This window comes from Chrysochloris asiatica, unplaced genomic scaffold (assembly GCF_000296735.1).
Source record: "Chrysochloris asiatica unplaced genomic scaffold, ChrAsi1.0 scaffold00142, whole genome shotgun sequence".
NCBI lineage: Eukaryota > Metazoa > Chordata > Mammalia > Afrosoricida > Chrysochloridae > Chrysochloris > Chrysochloris asiatica.
In genome coordinates this window covers 1,827,994-1,850,572 of record NW_006408660.1, presented here as the reverse complement: position 1 = coordinate 1,850,572, position 22,579 = coordinate 1,827,994, and the positions used below count along the sequence as shown (strand labels likewise).

Genomic DNA, 22,579 nt, shown 5'->3' with positions numbered 1-22,579 from the left:
ATATATATATATATATATATAAATAAAATGCTGTTGTAGCTATCTTTGGTGGGTAAATTATATATGGGTGAGATTTTATTTTCTTATTCCTACTTTTTTTGCATTTGCCATCTTAATTATCAGAAAAGCATGGAAAATCATTATTATTATTTTTAAACAGACTAACACTTCCTCAGACAGTGACACCCAACCTTCTCCTCATGCTTTATCTATCACTAGAATTGTTGCTAAGTGCTATTCAGTTGGTTCCAACTCTTAGCAACCTTGTACAATGTTTCCAAAGAACAGCTGGTGTGTTTTAACCGCTGACCTAGTGGATAAAAGTCCAGCGCTTATCCTACAGCACCATGCCAAGACTCCACCCGTAGAAAGTAGCAAGTACTTAATAAATGAACATTAACAAGACTAGAAGGAGAAACACCAAAATATTAAGCCATTTGTCTTTAGAATGTGGAACTGTGACCACATTCTCCTTCTCCCTGTTGCAGTTAAGTGATGAGGAGTCGATTTTGACTCATAGTGACCTTGTATAGGGTTTCCAAGGAGTGGCTGGTGGGTTGGAACTGCCAACCTGTGGTTAGCAGTCCAGTGCTTACCCTATAGTGCCACACAAAGTTTCTACATTGTATTAATTTTATCATTAGGCTAAAATTAGATTTACTTTAGAAAAAAGTGCTGCTACTAAGGCATTCCCAATGTCAATTTCTCTTTATGAAGACCTTATTCTTTGGACGGGGGTCTTCATGAACTTGGCTAAGGGCAGGGGCAGTTGGTATGGTGGAGTCTGGGGATGGAGCCACGTCTGAGCTGTAGGACGGACTTGCCTGCCTGAACATTTCCGGGAAGTCGTACACATAAGTGGTGCCCAGGGACTGGGCCTGGAACCGCTTGGCCTGCAGCAGGTCCTTGGTTACATATGGCGTGTTGATCAGCATCCCTTGCTGGGGTCCTTGTTTGTTGCCAAAGGAATGAAACATGATCTGGAATAGAAAGACAGAGTGAAGGAGGACTGTCACAGGCTGTCAGAACTATGCCCCAGTCAACCCTGTTTATTTCTATCCAGTCCCCGATGACAACTCAAGGTGGGAAGTAAAGCATTTACATCATGTAACAGAGGCGCCTGGAATAGCTAACGTTCTCCTCTCTGCCACAGGGCAGTCAAGCAAGGAGGCACGGGGGTGGGGCTGGAAACATAGCTCCCAAAAGGTACCGGAAAACAGAAAATCACGAGACCATGCAAAAACTGTTTGTATTTAACTTCATTGTAGGTTATTAATGGCAATGTCCTGGTTCTGATAAGGAACTTGGGTTTTGTAGGATGTTATCATCGGGGGATAATGTGACATAAAGGTGATATGGGAACTTTTTGTACTACTTTTTTCCTCTATCTCTGAAACTTCTTGAGGGTCTAATTAAAAATAAAAAGTTTATATATTTTGTTGCTGTTAAGTGCTATTGAGTTGGTTCTGACTCATAGCGATCCCATACAGGGTTTCTGAGGAGCGGCTGGTAGGTTTGAAGACTTTGCAGTTAGCAGTCCAGTGTTTATCCTACCATGCCACACCAGGACTCCATATACTATGTGCATATGTACATAAAACCAACCCAGACCACTGCCTTCAAGTTGATTCTGACTCAGTAACCCTGTCTAGGGCTTCTACGGCTGCAAATGTTTACGGGAGGAGACAGCCTCATCTTTCTCTCCAGGAGCAACTGGTGGTTTGAACTGCCGACCTCAGGGTTAGCAGTCCAGTGCTTATCCTACAGTGCCACCAGGGTTTCTTATAGATGTCCATATATACACATACCAACTCAACAGCACTGAACAGCAACAATATATGTATATAAAATAACAGCAGACTATTTGGTTCACTTTAAAAATGTTTGTTCTAAAACATAATTGGGGAAAATATCTACTTTCCTAAGCGAATCAATCTTAGGATTGTATTATAAGCGACCCTTGAATTCCATGTCTCACCCAAATCAACCAAAGCTGTTGCCGTCAAATCCATTCTGACTCACCGCGACCCTACAGGCAGAGTGGCGCTGCCCCCCCCCCAGGGTTTCTGAACTTGTCATCTCCATGGGAGCAGACTGCCCCATCTTAGTCCTAAAGAGTGGCTAGTGGAGTCAACCCACTAACCTTTCATTTAACAGGGGCATTTTAACCATTGGGCCACCAGGGTTTCTTTTGTAGGCCCAAATATGGTCCTAGAATTGATTAAACATTGAGAAATGCATTCTCCTTCTTAGAATAACTGGTATCCAGCATGGGGAGGGCAGAGAGCCATTTGAGTGTGGTTTGAATCTACATCTTGGTCTTTCTTTAGTGACCTGGCCCAGCCTTACGTTTCCAGATCTGGGGTCGGTCACTTCTCTGTAGAGGCTGATGTCCAGGTAGTAGCCCGACTCGTTGGTGATGAACAGGCGGATGGGAAAGGCCGTGCCGGTGGTGGTCTGGCGGATGTTGATCTTGACTTCAGCCTGCAGCACGCGGAGCTTCCACAACCGGCTACCGTAGCGCATGACCATGGAACGCACCGACTCCTCGATCTGCCCCAAACCATGGGAGTCCCAATTTTACATGCACACTTGTAATAGTTCCAGCACTGATTATAACAGGATAATGAGAATGGCAAATTCCTGGGACATAACACACGTCCCACAACAATTAGCTAATAACAACTGAAGAGAACGTGCTAAGCATTTAAAATCCATCATCTCATGTCATCCTCCTAACTACTCGGAGGTTGGCATTTCTATTGCCCACTGACAGTTGGAGAAACTGAGGCTGGTAAGGGGCAAAGTTCCTATGTCATACCAGCTTTATTTCCATCATGCAGGCCAAGCCTATGCATTATTGTCTTATTGGAATTATGCCGACAGTGGAGCTGTGGTGTCAGCATGAACCCTCAGCACTACACAGGTGCCACGCCGATGTACCAGAACTTCTCTCCTTCCTTCAGAATCACCACCATAAAAAACCTCTGCCTGCCCATGGGGAACCAGTCTATGGGAAACAGTTCCACATCAGCCATAAACCTCAGGTTCTCACCCCTAGTCCCTGCTCACATGCAAAACCCCAACAGAGCCTGGAGCCAGGAAAATGCCATTCTGAACGTCACTTTGAGTGACAGTGCTGTCTTCACAGTGAAACATGTCATGGAAGGGTGACCATCAAAACAAACAAAATGCTTAGGGCAGCTAAACATGGCTCTCAGATTGCACAGCATGAGGTTCCGTCTCCTCCCTCAGCATCTGAGGTACAGACCATCCATGTTCGCCCTAGAACTCTGCAGTCGAGGAGATAATACCCCAACCCCACTTGGCATGAAGAGCCCAGGGAGAGGCCCCAGAGACAAGACCTTATAGGGGTCCATGATGACAGTGGGCACGAAGTTGAGGAAGATGTGGTTGCAGTCGGTGCGCACGCTGGTGTTGTTGAACGCCACCTCCAGCTCATCCATGGCCTCCAAGAGCAGCCGCTCCCCCTCATTCTGCAGATACTCGAAGGACGCTTCCTGCCAAGGAAGGGGGGTGGCCACTGAGGCGTGGGCCTCAGAGACGTAGAGGAGAGGAGAATGCTCCCCCCCACTGATCAAAAGACCTACCGAGTCCGGCATGCAGAGGTGGAGGTAAGCAAAAGACTATCTAGTTGTTGGAGTGAGGGAAAGACTGAGACTAGCATAGCAGCTATCAATAGGGGATTCATGAGAAAAACAAGACAAAACATGCTTAAGGACAGTAGTGAACTGTCCTAGGGTGAACACAAGACATTATGAATCTGTCAAAACTCACAGGACTGGACAAATATCATATATGAAATATCTAGATTAAGATCTAAGGGGCAATGATTTTGTCTCTCCCTGTCTGGAGCAAAGATTAGTAAAGAAAATCAAAGATTCATGAAAAGAATTAGTTCAAAAGATGAACGGACCACACAAACCCCAGCTTCTGTGACCCTGAAATCTGAAGAACTAGATGGTACCCAGTTACCATTACTGACCACTCTGAAAGGGATTACAATGGGAGGTCCTAGATAGAGAGGGAGAAAAATGCGGAACAAACATCAAAATCAGAAAGAAAGAAAAAAAAAAGATCAGACACACTGGTCTGATAGAGACTGGTGGAACCCTTGAGACACCCGTCAAACCTGGAACTGAACTCACTCCCGTGGCTCACCTTTCAACCAAGCACTATGCAGGACTACAAGTGAGCAATACCAAAGTTGGTTTTGAACCCCAAGGTTGGCAGTTCAAGCTCACCAGCTGCTCCTCAGAAACCCTATACAGGGTCGCCATGACTCGGAACCAACTTGATGGCACTTAACTACGTAAGACTAAGAGAGAGCCCTAATGTAGTGATGGATTTTTGTTTATAATGTATCCCTATTAGTTTATCAATTGTAACAAATGCACCTGAGGAATACAATGTTAATAACAAGAGAAACTATTTGGGGGTGGGCTTTAAAAAGAGAGAAGTTTTTTGGGAGTTCTTTGTGCTTTCTGTACAACCTTTCAATAAACCTCAAACTGCTCTTAAAAACAAAGTGTATTCCAAAAATTACATAGAATTAGAATGTTGATGCGTAGGCATATCTGCCATACTTAAGTGTTCAGTAACCATAAGGCAACTAGAACAACTGTCAACTAACCTGATCAAGGTCACAATCGATGGGCCCTAGTAGAACCAGAGTAAAATACAGAACAGAAGTCAAGCTCTTAAAAAGTCTAGACTTACTGAACCAGTTCAGACAAGAGGATGCCTGAGACTGTCGCCCTGAGATATTCTTTAAACCTTAAACCAAAACGATCCTGTGGTCACCTCTTAGTGAAATAACAGACTAGATACACAGAATAAAGGCTAGTACCCCTGAGCTTGGTGCCTCATTAAAAAACCATCCACTGGCAGCTTGTAAGCCCATCTTCAGCCTATAACTGATTGGATTTGCTAAAAAGCAAAGTTGGAATTTGCCTAAGGAAACAGGCTTCTTGTTAAGTCTTTGTAGAGAGTATGGGGCCTTAGGTGGAATCCTGAGCCCCACCCAGAACCTTCTGAGTTGGGACATTCCCACTTGAAAAGACATGTAGACCAACCCAGAACTGCTGAGGGAACAGAAGATTCTTATTGAAAGACAGACCTGCAGAGGAAAAAGCAGACTGCTTGGCTATTTGAATTTCCAGCAAGCTGTTTGATTTAGAGGCATCAAGGCAAGAAAAATCAGACCATCAGGGAAAATCTCCTAGCACTGAAACTTAAAAGGGAACCTGCGAGCAATCTAGCATGTTTTCTGGTGACCGCCTGGGTCTACTTGTGAGTGGAACTGAGGAAAAGCAACAATGAAGACACGGGCTGAGTTTGACCATGTTCCATTAGCACTTTGACTTTGCGATGAGAGAGAAAACAAGAAAGGCTGACTGGTCAGAAGTTTAGGGGGCTAGGGCTAAGAACTGAAGTGTCCAGGTGGTCTGAAGTGCAGGGAGGTGTGCATGAACTCCCAAACTTGCAGCTAGTCCCCATTTGACCTAGCTTGGATGGCTAGCTGATGAAGATGTTTGATACTGTGAACAAATGCAAATTGCTGCAATTTGCCTATTGATGCAGTGACTCAAAATTCCAACCAGAATGGAAGGATTCTTCACATCAAGGAACCAGCTTATTTCCTCAGTGCACTGGGTTGATAGGAATGGGCAAAGTAGACATTGGCTGTCAAAAATGGGGGGCTATAAAGGCATTAAGTGGTTGGCTTACAAGTTTTCACGAGTGTGCTTAGTTTCAGAATGAGGGAGGTAAGGTAGACTCTCCACTGAGTAGTTTTCACCAGATGGACCTGGTGAAAGGGGATGGGGATAATGGTGATGGGATTTTATGATTCAATTGTAACTGTTAGCAGGATTAATTATGATTGTCACAACTATAATTGTAGAAGATGTGTAACTAAAAGCAGGGAGTAGTTCACCTTTCATTTCAGGAACAGCCAATCCCAGGATCACCAAGAAGGAAAAGTAGAGTGGAGCGTGAGATCCCTACCTAGAAAAGCAGCAACGGCAGAGACAGTGGCAGAGGCAGTGGCATGGAGAGATAGAGCAGCTGTGTACTCTAGGCCCACAGACTGAGGAAGGCTGCCAGGAAGATGACAGGCAGAATGTGCCCTTTAGACATTTAAATGAATAGATACACTTTTTGTTTCTAAGTGAACAGCAAATATTTTTGCTTTGTTCATTCGTGAAATATAAGATGTAAATGGGGAGCAAAGGGAGGAAGTAGGATAGCTGTTGTTGCAGGGAGGGGATTGCAATCATTGAGATGAAACAAGGTATATAATTTGTTGAATGTAAAGCTGATGATTTTGTCTGTAAACTTTTACCCAATTCACAATAATTTTTTTTTTTTTTTAAACATCCATATGTGCCAAACAGGCCAACAATAATTCTAACACAAAGGTGAGAAGGCAAGTAGGGCCACATGAAGCAGAACAATCGGAACACAATTAAAGCAAATGTAGCCAACGTCACAGAACCGTTTGTGTAGATGGGAATGCAATTTGTTATGTGCACTTTCACCAAAAAACAATAAAATAGCATTTTAAAAATTGATAATAACCCTATGTGGCTAGTGGTTCTCACAGGGGGTGTACACATAGTGGACATTCCCATCCTCAAAAGAAGTCTCACTGGACAGTGCTGCTCGTAGAGGAAGAAAAGCTGCCAGGAACAGGGGGGCCTGTAGAGGTTGAGGGGGCACATGGGGACTCTGTGGACTTCGTGCATTTTTCTGCAAACCTAAAATTGCTCTAAAAAGGTCTAGTATAAAAAATGATTGAAAATTACATGCCCACAGTGCATTCACAAAAGGAAACACCACACGACTACCCAAAAGGATGTGTGGGTCAAGACGCATGACCATGAAGAGACAGACACCTAAAGGACTACCTGAGGGATCACAAGGGGGCTCTAAATAGGGAGTCCCCTCTGGAGAGAGTCACCAACAAGCCAGTACCTTTCTATCTTCATGATCCTCTATTCACGCAGAGAAATCCTCAGGACATGGGCAACAGATCCATGCACACCAGTCAGCCAGGATGTGATTGGTGGACACTCCCCCCAGAGTGGGTATCAGAGGCAGCCCCATGGGCACCCTGCGGCCAGCCCAGGGCCCCACAAAGAGCAGTTGCTGGGAGAGTGGAGAGCTAGGGCAGGAGGGAGGAGAGAGGAGCAAGAAGCAACCAGAGACACTCACCTTGGTAATCAGGTCTGAGTGCCTGATGATGGCTCGGATGAAGAACCTGTAGTCCGTCACTTCTGTGCCTTCTTTCACCTTAGCTGCACCCAGGTAAAGGTGCATCTTGTGGTTGGCAGAGGGGAGGGCGGTCAGATCAAAGTTTCGCATCCGGCTGAGCTCCAGCTGGAAGGCCAGTGCAGGCTCCAGGTGACGGTAAATGCGGTCTTCTGCAAACTGCAGGCCGACAGCGAGAAAGGACACACATGGACAGACACACAGATTCAGTGACATACAGAAACATACAGACACATGCAGACAGACACACAGACACATCAGACAAGTCCACACCAGACACACAAAGACAAAGGCACATACAGACACGAATACACGCATATCAGGTACACAATCACAGACACAAATACAACAGCATACAGAGACACAGTAACATACACACAGAGACACACAGAGAAATTTGCCACTACAACTATGCACCTGCTTGGTCCATGCCCTGCTCCATAGAGTCCCCCATGGTCGTGAACTTAAGATTTTATGGTATAGCCTAATGGTGAGCAACCCTGGGGACTCAAGACATTTGGCTGTGTGCATCGTAAGGCTGGTGCGCTGGTGGTGAGCTGAGCTTGTCTCCAGCATCTACCAACATAGCGACTAACATCTATGACTGTGAAAATGGCTGCCAAAAGGAAGCCAACCGTAGTGTTAGACAGACACCAAGGTGAAGAGAGAACGAAGGAGCTAAGGAAGGTATTCTTCATGAGAAAAGGTGAGGCTTTCAATTAATTCAAGTACAAACCCCTGAATTTTGATGCATTATAGGCTTGCATAGGAAGCGCAGTGGTTCTGTTGATAAGCACTGGATTGCAAACCACAGGGCCAGCAGTTCGAACCCTCCAGCTGCTCTGCAGGAGAAAGAAGAGGCTTTCTGCTCCCACAAAGATTTACAGCCTCAGAAACTCTATGCGAGACCACTACGATTTGCAACTAACTCAGCAACACAGCATAGACCTATGTTGGGAAGAAGTACACCTGTTCCAGAAGAGAGGTCAGCAAACTTTTCTTTATAAACGTTTCTCTAGAAATGGGTGTCTCAGGGCTGGGGGCGCATATTCATCAGAATGGAAAGATGCTAGGAAGACAGAACATGATAATGTTCACTGATAAGTGCCTTTGGTCATACCTCGTCTCTTGCTCTGAACGTGAAAAACTTGGGAAATTCTTTCTGCAAAAAGAAAACCATACAAAATACAATGAGGGCAAACAAGAATCTTTTTCAAGCATACACATTTATTTTTAATCATTCCAAACAATCACCCAGTTTGCTTTTAAAATGTAACATTTGGAAAGCCTTCTCTTTTCTAAGGAGCCCTGGTGGATCTGTGGGTTAAGTAAGTGTTGGGTTGCTAACTGCAAAGGCTGTGGTTCAAGTCCACCAGCTCTTCCTTGGGAGAAAGATGAGGCTGTCCTCTCCCATAAAGATTTACAGCTTCAGAAACCCCTGGGAGCTACTCTATCCTAGAGGGTCGCTATGAGTCTGAATCGACTCGCCAGCAGTGGGACTGTCCCTTTCTGGTGATTGCGCTCTCCAGCCCCATTCTGTAGAATAAAGATCAGATCAACAGTACTGAGTTTTGGAGAAGGGAAAAGATGCTGCTAGAACTAAGAACTTGGACTGACCTCCTGGGCAATCAGGAAAGTGATTCTTCGGAGCCCATAATCCACAAGGATATTTTTCTGCATTCAAAACCAAAGAGACAATGGAATATTATTCAGCCATATAAAAGAATGATGTTTGGATGCATACTACAATGTGGATGAATCCTGGAAGTCAAAGAAGCCATCCATAAAGGACTGTGTGTTGTCTAATTCCAGGTAGATAAAATGTCCAGAATCAGAAAATCTGCAGGCACAGAAAGCGGATGCAGGATTTCCTCAGGCTGGGGAAGGAGCTCTGGTGGCGTAACAAATAAGTGCTCAGTTGCTAACTAAAAAGCAAAACAGTGGTTCAAATACATCCAGCAGTTCTGTAAAGATGACAGCCTAGAAATCCTATGGGGCAGTTCTACTCTGTCACTTGGGCTCAGCACCTAACAACAACAAGGAGGAGGATGTTGGCGGGGAAGCGGGGAGTGATCTCTAGTAAGTATTAGGATTCTTACTAGGGTGATGAGACTCTTCTAAAATGGATTGTGGTAATGCTTACGCAATCCTATGGACAGTTTTAAAATCAATGAACTGTATACTGTTCAATGTAGGTGAATGGTAAGGCTTGTGAATTTTATCTCACAAAAGCTATCATGAAAAAAAAGAATGGATAAACAAAACATAACTCATACATCTAATGGAACAGTCCTCAGTCATACAGAGAAATGAAGTTCTGGTTCATGTCACAGCATGGATGAACCTGGCAAAAATCCAGGGCACTACAAAATAAAGGCTTTGTCTGCTTTGTTAGTATGGTAAGGAAAATTATTAAGGAAAGAATGTAGTTTTCAGAGTTTCAGAAAGAGGTAAAAACACAGAAGAATTGAGTGAAGTGTTTCCGTCATGAAAGGACAACTGTTATATGATCCCACTTACAGGAAATCTTTAAAGTAGGCAAATGTTCAGAGACAAAAGTCCCAGGGACAGGAGGGAGGGGGAGATGGGAAGTCATTGCTCATGGTGGGGTGGGGTGGGATGGGGGTGACAGAACTTTTGGAAATGGACAGTGGGGATAGATGTGCAATATAATCACTTCAACCATATTGTAGTTATATTACCATAATTTAGATATTTTAAAAGGACAACCTAAGCAAAAGAAAGTTCCATATGAAAGAGTATCAACTGTATGGTTCCATTTATAGACGATTCCAACACAGACAAAACAAGTTTCTGGTTAGAAATCTTTGGGGAGGCAGTAACGGGAAGGGGTAGAAGGAGCTTCTAGAGGTGCTGGAAATGGTTCATTTCTTGATTGATCTACATGCTGCTTACATGAGTGCACTCACTGTATGAAAATTCATTAAGCTATACATAGGAGGGGGCTTCAAAAAGCTCATGGAAAATGGCACTAAAAGTTAGTAACATTTTCCCACTCCTCATGTAGGATTTGTGCCTTTCTCTGTATATTAGACTTCAATAAAAAATTTACTCAAAGGGACGACAAAAACCCATTTTAGTTGTTTCCTGGATGCAATATTAAGGAGCTCTGGTTGAGAAGTGGTTACAAGTCGGGTTGCCAACCACAAGGTCAGCAGTTTGGAACTAACAGTGCCTCCGCGGGAGAATGATGAGGCTTTCTGCTCCCATAAAGATTTACAGCCTCGGAAACCCTGTGCAGGGTTCACTATGAGTCGGAACCGACTCCACAGTACTTAATAACATAACAACAGATGAAATATTATACATGTTGTTGTTGTTATGTGCCGTGGAGTCAGTTCCGACTCATAGCGACCCTGAACAGGGTTTCCGAGGCTATAAATCTTAAAGAGAGCAGAAAGCCTCATCTTTCTCCCACTGAACAGCTGGTAGTTTCGAACTGCTGACCTTGTGGTTCGCAGCCCGATTCGTAACCAGAGCTCCTTAGAAAAAACCCACTATGCTACCAGAGCTCCTTAGAAAAAACCCAGGAGACAAGAAAATATGGTCACTGTCTGCTTAGCCAATCTGGTAAGGGAAATTATTAGGGGAAACAGATCTTGTAAGCCCAATTCAGAAAGTGGCAAACACAGGATCACGAAAGGACACGTGTGTGAAGGTAGGCTAGGAAGTGAGCAGGGTGAACTACATACAGTGCAGGTCACTGTGGTTACTGAGAGCCGGATCGGTGGTTCACAACGGGAGGTGCATACAAACGTGGAAGTGTGAGCGTGTGTGAATGTGGACCCATAGCATCTGTGTGTGAATGCATATGCATGTATGAACACGTGTGTGCAACACTGTGGGAATGTGTGTATATGAAAATGTGTGAGTGTGGATACATGCATGTAAACCTACATGTATAAATGTGAGCAGTGTGGAGATGGGTGTATGTGAATATATCATATATATATTATTGTTGTATGTGAATATATCATATATGATGGTTCAAATACATCCAGCAGCTCTGTAAAGCAAAATGGTGGTTCAAATACATCCAGATTTCCTGGTTGCTTCACATCGTTTACAGCTGAAGCCCCTGCAGAGATATCACACCTGCCGCCAGGTGAGATTTCTGCTAAAAAGGTTTACAGAAGAATTCAGGAAAAGCAACCCACAGCTATTTGCATCCACAATTGTCACTGTAAGTGGCCGTTTTAATGTGGTGAACTTCTGGGTTATTCCAATGAAAACATCCCCCACTCCCATCACCACTGCATTACTCCGGCAAAGAAAAATGCTGTCTCCAGGGTAGCTGGGCCACACTCAGCCATTACCGCCCAATTTACCTGCGGGGATGGGAAGCCAGGTCTGTCTCTGAAGGGTTCAGCAGCACAGCCATCTCTACACACACACACCACTCAGGCATGTAAGCACCTCACCAACACCATCCCCTCCGCCTCCTCCACCCGCACCCAAGCACCTTGGACTGCACGAAGGCCCGGAAGGTTGGCACCAGCTCTTCATCCTCCAGGTGCTCTGCAAACTGAAGGGCCACGTTCAGGATGTGGATTGGCTCCTCCTTGACGTACTGAGAGGAGAAAACACATGCTGGTGTGGTGCCCAGCCCAAGGCCCTGCCGAGTGCCCCTAACTCATGAAGCCCCACCGTCCCCACTCCATGGCCTTGCACACTGGGCTCAGCGCACACCTTGCTGTCGTCCTCCGAGAACAGGGAGGTCTGGGCCTTGCTGAAGAGGGGTGCGTCCTTGGGCACATTGGCGAAGCAGGAGATTACTTCATCGAAATTCCTGGGTAAACAGGGCAGTGAGGTGGATTGCAACATATTGGCAACATATTGGCAAAAATTGGAAACACATTGGCAGATGTGAGAGGCAGGCTTGCCTTCTCTTCTTATCAATACTCTGATGTCTTTCAATCTATATGGCTCTCATCCATTCTGTGACAAGGTCAAAGGCACCCTGACAGGTTCTTCCCCCAAATGGAAGAATGGGCCCATGTGGTCTTTCCTCTTGAATAAAGGGAAGCATGTCCAGTACTATGGGGCACCTGCTAGACTAGATTCAGCTCTCTGCTCCCCCTTCCACTGACTGTGAGAACCCAGAAACCTCACCTCACTCACACTAAGGCTCATGGGCTGTGCTGAAGACCCAACAAGATCATGCAAGCACACTGCATAGCACATGGTAACAGGGTGAAGAGACAGTGATGGGAACTGCACTGATCACTACCACTTACCGAACATGTTACTGATATATTAATTGCATGTCATGTATATTACTTCATGTACACTAATTACCATGGTAACCCTCTATGGTGCATCTTATTCTTATCCCCATTTTACAGATGAGGAAAGTGAGGTACAAAGAGATGCCATAATCTGCTCAGGGTCTGGCAGTTAGGAAGGAGCAGAGCCAAGGTTTAAATTCCCACATTCTTGACTGCAATGCCATGATTCTTCTATTATTATGAGCAAAGTCATGCCTCTCCTACCCCATCTGTCAGGATACCTGATGAAATCCTCAAATCTCTGGAAGGCAACCATGGCCCCCATCCGCTGGCACTGAGGGGAGAAGCCGCTGTCCATGAAGAGCTCTGTGCTGTGCCGCATTAGGTCAGGATTGGTGACGCTGACAGGCACAGCCATCCTGCAAGCAACAAAAGGGGGGATGCAGCCGCTGTACACAGACCCAGCCTGTGGTCCTGCCACGCTAAGAGCCCTCCCAAATGGGGGCTTACAGTGGGCGGCTGAGGTTGAGGCCAAGGACTGAGGACTCTCGTCAGGTGCTCAGGACCCAGAACAGAATAGGAGTTGAAAAAGTGAATGGAGGTAAATATTGTTAACTGATGATACATGGAGAGGATTGCAATCATTGTAATGAAACAAACTATATGATTTGTTTAATGCAAAACTGATGATCTCCTCTGTAAACCTTCGCTCAGTTCACAATAAAAAGTTAAAAATAAAGATTTATACATACAAGTCCAATCCCCATAAGGTCCTGACACAGAGCCAAAGTGGTGAACAGAGGCAGAATAAATAAGCCCAATGCCAATTTCTCCTGGGCTTGGTCTAGACACCCTGGATCTCTGCTCCTTCCCTTCCCAGGAAGTCTGCTCTCTGGATGACTCTTGTTGTCAGAAGTGCCAGGGAGCTGGTTTTGACTTTTAGTGACCCTGTCTAGGGTTTCTGAGACTTTAAATCTTTGTGTGGGAGCAGATGATGTCCAAATATAAATCTGGCCTGAAGACCAGTAGTCTGGGTTAGAAGGCCACTTGTCACCTGCCAGGAGCAAATCCAAATGGGTCACCTGAGGGTGTTGGAATCGAGTCCCAGAATCACATGGAGGAGGTGTTAATCATCCGATGGTACAAAGGAATTGCTGCAGGAGGTCTGAGACCATTATCCAGCGAAAGACCTGCTTGAGAGCTTGGCTCTGGGTTAGGCTCATGTCTGGGAATTTGGATTTCAAGAGGGTCGGTCCACACCATTTCGAGACCTGGAAAGGGTGCCTCACTGTGCCTAAGCAATGTGGCATATGCTGAATACCTGCTTTCCTTCTGGGAGTCTGTGTTAGGTATAAAGTGGCTCCGAAACCAGTCCCCAGAAAATACCAAGGACACCAAGAAGCTCGTAGTCAACATTTCACACCGGTTAGATAACTTATAGCTAGAGGAATTACCATGGAAGCCCCCCCCCCTCGGTGGGGTAAATGGTTAACACATTTGACTAATGCTGAAAAGGTTGAGGTTCCAGTAGACCCACAGGTACCTCAGAAGAAAGGCCTGGTGATCTACTTCCCCCCAAATCAGCCATTACAAACCCTGTGCACAGTTCTACCCTGACCCCCAAGGGGTCGCCATGAGTCAGAGTCAACTCAACAACAACTGATTTGTGTAGCAGCTTGGGAAGGCATTTCTGGAAGCTTACGACTGGTTTTCCCAGCCTTCACTCCACGTGCCTGTTCCCCTTGCTGGTTTTGCCTTGCAGTGCCATAAATCACAGCTGTGAACAAGATTTATTACATTGCAAGGCAAAACCAGTATGCAGAGTCCTCGGGGGTCCCTCTAGTGAATATCAAACCAAGGAGGCGTTCCTGGGGACCCCCAACAGATGGTGCGGGGCTCATACACGTGTGTTCCTCTGATGTACCCTTGAAATCATTGTCCACGTCCCCAACAGCCAAATCCAGAGGTCACACACTACCACAGCAGTGTGAATTCCACCCACAGACTATGTTTTCGGTTCATGTAGCATTTTTAAATGTAACAATATAATTTCGATATTTAATGAATGTTCATTAATCAGTAACCACCTGCCTGCAAGTCAACTCTGACTCACGGCCACCCCTTGAGTAGAACATGGCAGAGTAGAACTGTAATCCACAGGGTTCGAAACGGCTGTTTTCAAAGCAGACCTCCAGGCCTTTATGCAGAGGCACTGCTGGGTGGACTCCAATCTCCAATCTTTCTGTTAGCAGTCAAGCGTTAACTGTTTGTGCCTCCCAGGGACTTCTAGACACTAGCCAGCTGCTGACATTGAAAAACTAAAGGAGCTCAGATTTTTTTACAATCCAGATTTCTTGCTTCTTGTTGCATAAACGTGGACCCATCTGCCCTCACCAGGGCTCTTTTTTACAGGGAAACAATGGGAGGGAGTTGAGACTTCCTCTCTGCTCCCCATCCCACAATTCACAGATGCAGATGTTGAAGCTCTTAGACCTGGAGCCGGAGGGAGGGGTTGTCAGCTGCAGAGGAGGGATCTCTTCCCGGGAAGAGGCCCAGGGGGAGTTCCCAGAACCCCCATCCAGTAACAAAAGTGAGAGCCTAGGGGATCATTTGGAACAGACATCGAGAACAGTTGTCCCACATAAAGACTATAACCAGTGTGACTGAATTATATAGTATATGGGTAGAAACTGTTGAATTGGCAAATGTTTGGCTGTGTATACTCTCACAATAAGAAGATGAGTAATGCAAAAAAAAGTGGGGGGGGGGGGCAGGGCAGTTAGGGAACCTCTGGGTCAATAATACAATAATATAAACAGGCTTTAAAAAGTTTGTGGAAAATGGAATTAAAAAGGGAACAGAATTCTTCCACATACTTTTTAAAGCCTCTTTATATAGGGCCTTGTGGGGTCATCATAAATAAGTTGGATTTGGATACACAGTAATTTCTTCTTCAGAAATGAGGCTTGGACCTAGCCCTCACTGGAACCACCCTCCCTCCTAACAGGTGACCTGTTGTGACAATGACACCAAAGGAGAAAAGTCTTCCTCCTTGGGAGCAGGTAACCTCACCATCTCAGTCCACACCCTCCCCAGGCCCCATAAGGGCTCCTAAGGCTGCACACAGTTCCCCTTTCTCTCAAGCCTTTTTGGGGGAGGAAAACAAGGGTACAACATAAAAATGCAATGAGAAAGGAGCTGCCTCATAAGGAAGCACTTCCTATCTTCACCCACTGAGAGAACACCAAGTTTCTTCTTTAAAAACCAAAGGCAAGAGCCACCTCTCTTTGAAAATCCCAGGAGACCAGAAAAGTCCCTGCTTCAGAATGAAACCTGCTGCCTGTGTAGACACAAGATCTGATCAAAGGAGGCCCAGAAAGATGAGACCGACATGGCCACAAGCAAAGCTTTGGAGAACCAGAACCACAGAGGCAGAAGAGCAAACAAGAACCCTCCAGAACCCAGACACAGTGTAGAAAGTGTTGCACTCTACCTGAGCAGAACAGCACTTCGGGCCCTGAAATAAGACAGGTTAAAAAGAGAGATGGTGAGCCTGGGCTCAGCTGTAGACAGCAGCACTGTCCACACAGCTACAAGGCAGAAACGGATAAACACAATGTGTCAATCCATACGATGAGCTATTAAACCTGCTGCCATCTTCCATTCTGACTCACTGAGAGTCTACAGGACAGCGCAGAACTGTCCCATAGGGCTTCCAAGGCTGTCGTCTTTACAGAAACAGATGGCTTCATCTTTCTCGCAGAGTGGTTAGCAGGTTCAAACTTCTGACCTTTCAGTTAGCAGACAAGCACTTAACGACACTACCAGTAAGGCTCCTGGTGGAATACCACTCAGTTATAAAAAGGGATAAAGTATGACACATGATATGACATAAATGGACCTTAAAAAGTCAAATATGCCATCAAGTCGATTCTGACTCATAGCAACCCTGTCTAGGGTTTCTGAGGAGCAGCTGGTGAGCTTGAACTGCCGACCTTGTAGTTCAAACAGCTTTGCAGTCTGGTGCATTAACCCACAGTGCCACATCAGGACTATATATATATAAATAAACTATAGTCCCTAATTCTACGTGTTGGGAGATAAGCACTATGGCTTGTATGAAAACTCTAAGCAAGTGTTTGTCATTGTAAGTGTTCTGTGTAGGTGTTATCTTCTTGTTCGATCTATAGAAAGTAAAGACGTAGATATCTGATTTGCTTTCACTTATAAACATGTTCACCATGGGATGATTAATTAGTCTAGAGTTGAATAAAAATTGTGTAAGTAAAAAAAAAAAAGTTTATGCTGAGTGAAACAAACCAGACACTAAATGGCAAATTCTGTATCAAGTACCTAAACGGCCGCTTCTGAATGCCGTAAGGTCTGTTCGGACTCATAGCGACCTTGTACAGGGTTTCTGAGGCTGTCAGTCTTTATGGAGCAGAGAGCCTCATCTTTCTCCTGCAGAGTAACTGCTGACCTTGTGTTTAGCAGCCCAACTCATAACCCACTCCGCTACCTGGGCTCCGTCTCTAGTCTAGGCGAGTGTATAGACCCCCCAGGTGGATTAGTAGTAACCAGGAGCCGGGGGTAATGGGAGTTACTGCTTACAAAGGACAGAGTGTCTGTTGGGGGTGAAGAAAACATTTTTGAAATAGGCAGTGGTAATGGTTCATGGCATGGTGAATGAATAAATGTTAGTCAATTGCGTATTTAGAAATGGTTGAAAAGGCAAGTTTTACGTTACGTATTATTTTACATCAATTTTAAAAGAGAGGAAGAGACACTGAGTGAGTTGCAAGGACACGATCAGGTGCTCTCCATGCCCCACAGTAGCCACCTTACCCCCACCAAGGGCCACTCAATGCTGTGAAAGAGTTTGGAAGGGACAGGGCACCTGCGTGTGAATCCCAGCTCCTTGTTAATGACAGCCCAGGTTTCTCATCTGTGTAACCAGGAAGCAAACACAGTTTGGGCAGAAAGATGATAAGGCTGGATGAAATTAAGTGATTCTAGAAGGACTCAGCTGAGCACCTGGCCGCAGCCAGCCTGGGATGGAAATAACTGCAGCATAGTCATGGTGATGGCTAACCGTCGTCCAGCTCTGCCCCATGAGCTATCTGGGCCTTAGTGCGTTCACTCTTCACAGCGGCCTGGTCAGCAGAACTTGCTGTGATCAGAGAGTGTGTCTGCCACTGTGCACTTAAAATGCAGCTCATGTGACTGAAGAGCAGAATTTCAAATTTTAATACATGGTCATTCATTTGAACAGCCAGACATAGCAAGGGTCTACAAGGCAGGCACTCAGTGGATCATCTGCATTATATAAATGAGTGAACAGTGATTTGAGGAGATTTCCTAATGTCCTTCCATCATCACAGCCAGGCATACTTGCTGGCTCCTTGCAGAGTTGGCATTAGAGGCATGAGGGGGGAGAAACCCCAGGCAGCCCTAGGTATGCCCCTAACCTACCTGTTTGGGTGGGAGGAAGGCAGCATGAACTGGAATTCCACTACACAGGTGCCATCCGGGAGCTGCCGATGCTGCAGGCTGTTCAGCTCATAGGCGATGTAGCCCCTGCGCACATACACCTGAAACAGAAACGTAACAGACCTTCTCAGATGGCATGAAAGATGTCCCCCAAACCTGAGGAAATGCAGGCTGGGGGAATCCCTAAATGATCTCTAAACAGCGGTGGTTGCTATTTGTATGTGTCGAGTCAGTTCCAACTCATAAAGACCCTGTATAGGGTTGTCGAGGCTGTAAATTTTTATGGAAGCAGAATGCCTTGTATTTCTCCCACTGAGCAACTGCTGGATTCAATCTGCTGACCTTGTAGCTACCAGCGCAATGCAGAATCACTATGCTACCAGAGCTCCTTCTCTAAACATAACTGAAGGGCCAATTTGCTCACATTTCAGAATGTTACTGGTTAAACAGAATCTACACCCTCAGCTCCAGAGTAAAGACTGACACACTTTTTCAGTATAACCAAATAGCAAATAGCCCAGGGTTTGCAGGCCATATGGTCTCTGATGCAACTGTTCAGTTCTGGTATTGTAACGTAAAAGCACCATTAACCACAAAACAAATGGAGGTGGGCACTTGAGGACAGACTAGGGTAGAAAGGCTATGTAGACCCTCTTCAGCAAAAACATGGAAAATCAGACAAAAGAGATTCAGAAGATGGTCCTGGAACTCTGAGCTCCAGACAAAGGGATAAATAAGCGGACCAAGCATTTCCCAGGAAAAAGAATTTGAACAGAAGCAAGAAAGGAGGTCATTTCTGATTTGAGGCAGCCAACATGACCCACCGCAGCCGTTTTGAACGGAAATGAGAAAATTAAGAGACAAGAGAGTATTTCCGTGTACCCTTTGGTTGTTTTAAATTATTACATATCCCTGAGTGTTTTGGTATACATCCCCACCACCACCACCAAAGAAAAAGAAAAACAACAGAGGGACTCGAAGCAAATACTGTTGAATGATGATGCGCAGAGGAGATTGTAATCATTGCAATGAAACAGTGGTGTAAAATCTCTGTTCTCCCATGTAAACTATCACTCAATTCACAATAAAAACTTAAAAAGAAAGAACTCTGTTCTTCTTAAGCAGTGTTTTCCTTATCGGGGACTATTTTCTTTCCATATAAAGTTGGTAATAGTTTTTTCCATCTCTTTAAAGAATGTCCTCTATATTAATAATGACAGCACTAAAAAGGACATTAGGAAAGCAATACCATTTACAATAGCTACCCAAAGGAGAAATACTTAGGAACCAATCTAAGTAGAGAAACAAAAGACCTACACAAAGAAAACTACAAAACACTACTACTATAAGAAACCAAAAAAATATTACAAAAATGGAATAATATACCAAGCTCCTGGACAGGAAGACTTAACACTGCGAAAATGTCAATACTACCCAAAGCCATCTACAGATACAATGCAATCCCAATCCAGATTCCAATGATATTATCTTTAAAGAGGTGGTGGTGGTTGGTGGCTATGTACTGTGGAGTCGGTTCCGACTCACAGTGACCCTGCATAGGGTTTCCGAGGCTATAAATCTTTACAGGAGCTGAAAGCCTCATCTTTCTCCCACGGAACAGCTGGTAGTTTCGAACTGCTGACCCTGAGGTTAGGAGCCCGATTTGTAACCCCTACGCTACCAGAGCTCCTATTTTAAAGAAGTAGAAAAAACTATTACAAACTTTATATGGAATGGAACAAGTCCCTGGATAAGCAAAGCCCTGCTTAAGAAGAAGAACAAAGTTGGAAGTCTCTCACTCCCTGATTTCAAAATTTACTACTTGGCTACAGTAGTCAAAACAGCCTGATACACCGGTACAATGAAAGATACATAGATTAATGGAACTGAATTGAGAATTCAGAAGTTAACCCATTCACATACAGCCAACTGATCTTTGACAAAGGGCCAAAGTACATTGAGTGGGGAAGACATAGTCTCTTCAACCAATGGTGCTGACAAAACTGGAAATCAATACGCAAAAGACTGAAACAATACCTTCATCTCACACCATATACAAAAACCAACTCAACATGGATTAAAGACATAAATGTGAATCCCAGAATTATAAAGGTCATCAAAGAAAAACTAGGGACAAAATTAAGGGCTCTAATACAGGGTACACATTGACTATCAAACATTGTGAGAACTGCACAAACAAAAGAAGACAAAATAAATGATTGGAACATACTAAAAATTAGAAACTTATGTGCATCAAAAGATTTCACCAAAAGAGTGAAAAAGGAGCCCACAGAGTGGGAAAAAAATCTTTTGCAACGACATATCACACAGGGGACTAATCTCTAAAATCTGTAGGAAACTACATCTCTACAAGAAAAAGACAAATAACCCAATTAAAAAATGGGAACAGGACATGAACAGATACTTTACCAAGGAAGACATTCAGGCAGCCAACAAACATATGAAGAAATTTCACAATCATTAGTCATTGTTGTTGTTGTGAAGTGCCGTTGAGTCATTTCCGACCTATAGTGACCCTGTGTAGGGTTTCCAAGGAGCAGCTGGTGAGTTTGAACCACCGACCTTGCAATTCAAACGACTTTGCAGTCTGATGCATTAGCCCACAGCTCCACACCAGCACTCATTAGAGAGACGCAAATAAAAACAACATTATGTAGGATAGAAGATTGATAATCAGTTAGTAGAAATAATAAAGTAGTGCAAGCATTGATGATTAATAGAAACTTATGTTACTAAGAAAATGTAATCAGCAGTCTGATAAGTAGAAATAATTTGTGTAGAGTTTGACTTAATCTTTTAGTGGAAACAAGAAGAAACAATTTATCACATACTGGGAAAGGAGATGAAAGTCAGTTTGAACATCACAGAAATATTTTTGTTAAAGTTGTCTAATGACCAGGTGCAAGAATGTTGTGGTAAACTGTGTAATAATTCAAGAAAAGATCAAAGTGTCAATTCATTATGTACTGTGTAGTTTTAAGTATAAAAATAAAGACTTGCTGAGCCGGGAAAAAACAACAGAACAGCAGGCAGACTGAGAAAAAGAGGCTTTCGATTGCTTTCATTTTCGCCGACTCCACGTCTCCTCTTGTGTCTCACGACCCTGTGGAGAGCTGGACTCCCACACATCAGGAAATCCTCTTCTAAGATTGAAACTCAAAGGGAACCTACAAGCAGTCTAGTATGTTCATTGGTGACCACCCTGGTCTACTTGTGAGTGGAAGTGGGGGAAATGCAACAATGATGACATGGGCTGAGTTTGGCCATGTAGCACTGCCACCCAATGACTTTGAGAAGAGAGAGAAAAGAGGAAGGGCTGGCTGCTCTGAAGTTTAGGGAGATGTGTGAGCTCCTGAGCCCATGGACACTGTCTTAGCCCCTGGGGGCTAGAGTTGAGAGTGAAGCCCCCAAGTGGTCTGAAGTTTGGGGAGGTGTACAAGAACTTCCAAACTTGCAGTTAGTACCCATTTGATCTAACTTTGATGGCTGGCTGATCAGATGAAGGTAAAGAAGTCTGATACTGTGAACAAGCACAAATTGCTACAATTTGATGAACTGGATCTTTGCTTATAGATGCAGTTGCTCAACATTCCAACTGAAATAGAACGATTCTTCATTTCAAGGATCAAGCTTGTCTCCTCAGTGCACTGACTTGATAGGGGTGATAACTTAGACACTGGCTATCAAAAATGGGGGTCTTTATAGGCACAAATTTCATTCTGCTGTGCATAAGTTCGCTATGAGTCGTCACCGACTCGGTGGCACCTAACAACAACAACAATATATAGGCATGGAGTGGCTGGTTTACAAGCGTTCATGAGTGTGCTTAATTTCAGAACAAGCTGGGTAAGGTAGAATCCCCACTGAGTAGTTTTCCTCTTTTCCAGATGGATTTAGTGAAAGGGGATAAGGGATGATGGTGATAGAATTTTATTATTCAATTGTGAGTAACTGTTATCAGGATTAATCGCAATTGTCACATCTGTAATTGTAGATGATGTGTAACTAAAAGGGGTGAATAGTTAATCTTCCATTTCAGGAACAAAAGATCTCAGGACCACCAAGCAGGAAGAGCATGAGTGAAGTGTGAGATTCTAACCAGCAAGCAGCAAAAGTGGAGGCAGTGGCAGAGGTGAGAAAGAGAGCAGCTGAGGACTCTAGGACCATAGACTGAGAAAGATTGTGTGCCAGCAGACAGGAGGATGTTATAAATAAAATTTATATATATACACAAAATTAATATATATTTTTTGTTTAGATTTTTTTAAATAAACCTTCAAAACCTAATAAAAATAGAGCACTTGCCCAATTGACCTTAGACATTAAAAAAAAAAACTAAACTGAATGACTGGGACATACTAAAAATTAAAAACTTATGTGCATCAAAAGACTTCACCAAAAGGGTAAAAAGGGAACCCACAGAATGGGGAAAAATCTTTTGCAATGACACATCAGACAAGGGACTCATTTCTAAAATATATAGGAAACTACAACACCTCTACAAGAAAAAGACAAATATCCCA

General features: G+C 44.2%; 1 protein-coding gene across 1 annotated transcript in view; it reads right to left on the bottom strand.

Moving 5' to 3' along the window:
• Positions 1-22,579, bottom strand: part of ACACB (acetyl-CoA carboxylase beta) — a 155,466-nt gene that overhangs the window by 30,931 nt on the left and 101,956 nt on the right. Inside the window, exons 27-36 of the mRNA XM_006870435.1 lie at positions 18,018-18,136; positions 12,827-12,964; positions 12,007-12,106; positions 11,780-11,887; positions 8,914-8,970; positions 8,417-8,458; positions 7,240-7,455; positions 3,366-3,521; positions 2,350-2,553; positions 825-980 (exon numbers count right to left, since the gene is read on the bottom strand). Coding sequence (XP_006870497.1) covers positions 825-980; positions 2,350-2,553; positions 3,366-3,521; positions 7,240-7,455; positions 8,417-8,458; positions 8,914-8,970; positions 11,780-11,887; positions 12,007-12,106; positions 12,827-12,964; positions 18,018-18,136 — 1,296 coding nt within the window. The remainder of the gene's footprint in view (positions 1-824; positions 981-2,349; positions 2,554-3,365; positions 3,522-7,239; positions 7,456-8,416; positions 8,459-8,913; positions 8,971-11,779; positions 11,888-12,006; positions 12,107-12,826; positions 12,965-18,017; positions 18,137-22,579) is intronic.